Genomic DNA, 2,178 nt, shown 5'->3' on the forward strand with positions numbered 1-2,178 from the left:
GTGCTTTCTCGGGCCGACCGGGGCGCAGGGCCGCGCGCCCAGCCAATGGGCTGGCCTGCAAACCTGTGACTCATATACTGGTGTTCGAGCGCGGGTCTGGAGTGTGGTCTGGTGGCTCAGAAAGTTGCATGCTGGACCGCTGGTCGATTCGGCTCTCCGTGTCGTAGGTTCGACTCTTGGGCTGCATCAGCTTAAGCGGGAAGCAGTCGGGAAGCAGACAGCAACAGCATACAGCAGATAGTAAATACCTATGATTTCAAAATTATACGTCCAATTTCGTTATGAAATCTTATTTTTATCATTCAAATATTATTTTCTGAACTTCAAAAATATAAATATGCATAGAAATCTAGTGTAAATCGGGAGATGCTGTTGGCTGTCGTGCTGTCGTGCTGTTCCGACAGCTCCGACAGCACCTCCCGATTTGACCTAATTTGAGCACATATTTATAATTTTTAAGTTCGGAAGATAAATATGAGAGACCAACAAAAGATTTCATACTGAAATATTGATGAAAATTGGTAAAACCGCCGGTATTTACTATCTGCTGTCTGCTGTTTGCTGTCTGCTTCCCCACTGCTTCCCGCTTAAGCTGATGCAGCCCAGCTTGTCCTTGCGTGCTCACCCCCCCCCCCCAACGCCCTTGATAAACGCATGTAGGGTGTGGGTAGGCAATAGGCTGCTAGCGTGACGTGACCTCCCCGCCCCGCGCCCTCCTCACACTCACCTAAAAAGGGGTGAAAAGAGACTTCTTGACTGCTGCATGTTTGCCCCTGTCCTTGCCACAGCAGCTCGCCATGGATGCCGCCCTGCAGCAGGTGCTGCAGTGCCAGCTCTGCGCCTCGAGCTACGACTACGGCGAGCACGCGCCTCATGTGATGCCGTGCGGGCACACGGCGGGCCTCCGGTGTCTGCAGCAGCTGGCCAACAGAAGGTGCTCGGAGTGCCGCCAGGTGGGTTCAGCACGGGGGCGGAGATGTCCTACACCACCTTTCCCGAACACTGCATTTCACCCCCGTTCTGTCCTGCAGAAATTCAATTTCCCGCTCGTGAAGAACTTCGCGTATATGAACATCGTGGAGTTCCACGTCAAGGAGGCTCTGACGCGCCGGCTGGAGGGCGTGCTGCCACCGGGCGTCCAGGACCAGTGCAGCGGGGAGCAGGCCCTGCAGGCCCTCAGCCTGCTGCAGCGGGACTGGGAGCTGACGCTGCGAGGAGAGGAGCGGGAGCTGACGGGGACGCTGCAGGGCGGGGAGGACGGCGACCCCCTGGCCGCGGCCCTGTGCCTGCTCGTGGCCGCGAGGACGCAGCTCAAAGAGGTGGGCTCGGAGTGTAAACTTGATCGCTAAAAATTTTGTATTTATAAAAATTTCGCTGTTAAATTTGTTTCTATGACAATTTAGGTGCGCACCAACCGGTCGCGGTCGCGGTCGCAGTCGCAGCGCGGGCGACTTCCCCCACAGAACCAGCAACCGCAGAAGTAAAAGTGGAACCTGCTGAGGCTCCGCCCCCGCTCGCTGTGCCTATCAACCTCCAGAGGGCCCCCAGGACGTGCACCCCCCAGGTCCAAGTGTCGTGCAGCCTGTGTGACGGCAGTGATGCCTGACATTCTGTGTAGCGTGGAGGCGTCACCGCTTCAACACTGGATTTATCAGAAAATGCCTTGTAAAGGTTCAGAAAAAAAACAACATACTCTTACATTACAAGAAATTTTATTTTTAACATCACTTGTACATTTTGTTTGTTTATAGCCTAATAATTTATTCCTTACTTATCTTACATATTATTTTACATGTTTGATTGTAGCAATCATTTTATCAAAAAAATGTGTTTGTTGGCTGCAATTATAAGTACTGATTTTCTTATTTCTACAACTGATGTCTTTGTTTTCTTGTCATGATTACCCTGTTTACACGTGTGTCATACTTGTAGCTATTTAAAAACACTTGATATGTTACAATCAAAATAACAGACAGGGTCTCAAGTATTCCAGTCTACAGGGAAAATAATGATGTTAGGTTTCTTTGAAATATTAACTAGATTTTCTAAACTAAGTAGTTACAAATTAAATGATGAATGAACTGTTCTAATAGTAACATATCCAGCCTAACTAATCAAAACAACAGACTGACTCTTTCTCTTCACTCTCAAATGTACATACCACAAAACACATGCATT

The 2,178-nt window shown here is 49.5% G+C and overlaps 1 protein-coding gene across 2 annotated transcripts in view; it reads left to right on the plus strand.

Moving 5' to 3' along the window:
• The window catches only part of LOC113209834 (uncharacterized), a 2,986-nt gene extending 1,112 nt beyond the window's left edge, over positions 1–1,874 (plus strand). Inside the window, exons 2-4 of one of the 2 annotated variants that reach the window (XM_026427548.2) lie at positions 789–953; positions 1,032–1,319; positions 1,404–1,874. In XM_026427548.2, the coding sequence (XP_026283333.2) occupies positions 798–953; positions 1,032–1,319; positions 1,404–1,484 (525 nt within the window). In that variant the 5' untranslated portion in view covers positions 789–797 and the 3' untranslated portion in view covers positions 1,485–1,874. The remainder of the gene's footprint in view (positions 1–788; positions 954–1,031; positions 1,320–1,403) is intronic. The other variant, XM_026427549.2, reaches the window with a different exon arrangement.
• The last annotated feature ends 304 nt before the right edge of the window (positions 1,875–2,178 follow it).

This window comes from Frankliniella occidentalis, unplaced genomic scaffold (genome assembly GCF_000697945.3).
Source record: "Frankliniella occidentalis isolate FOCC.00 unplaced genomic scaffold, Focc_3.1 Scaffold88, whole genome shotgun sequence".
NCBI lineage: Eukaryota > Metazoa > Arthropoda > Insecta > Thysanoptera > Thripidae > Frankliniella > Frankliniella occidentalis.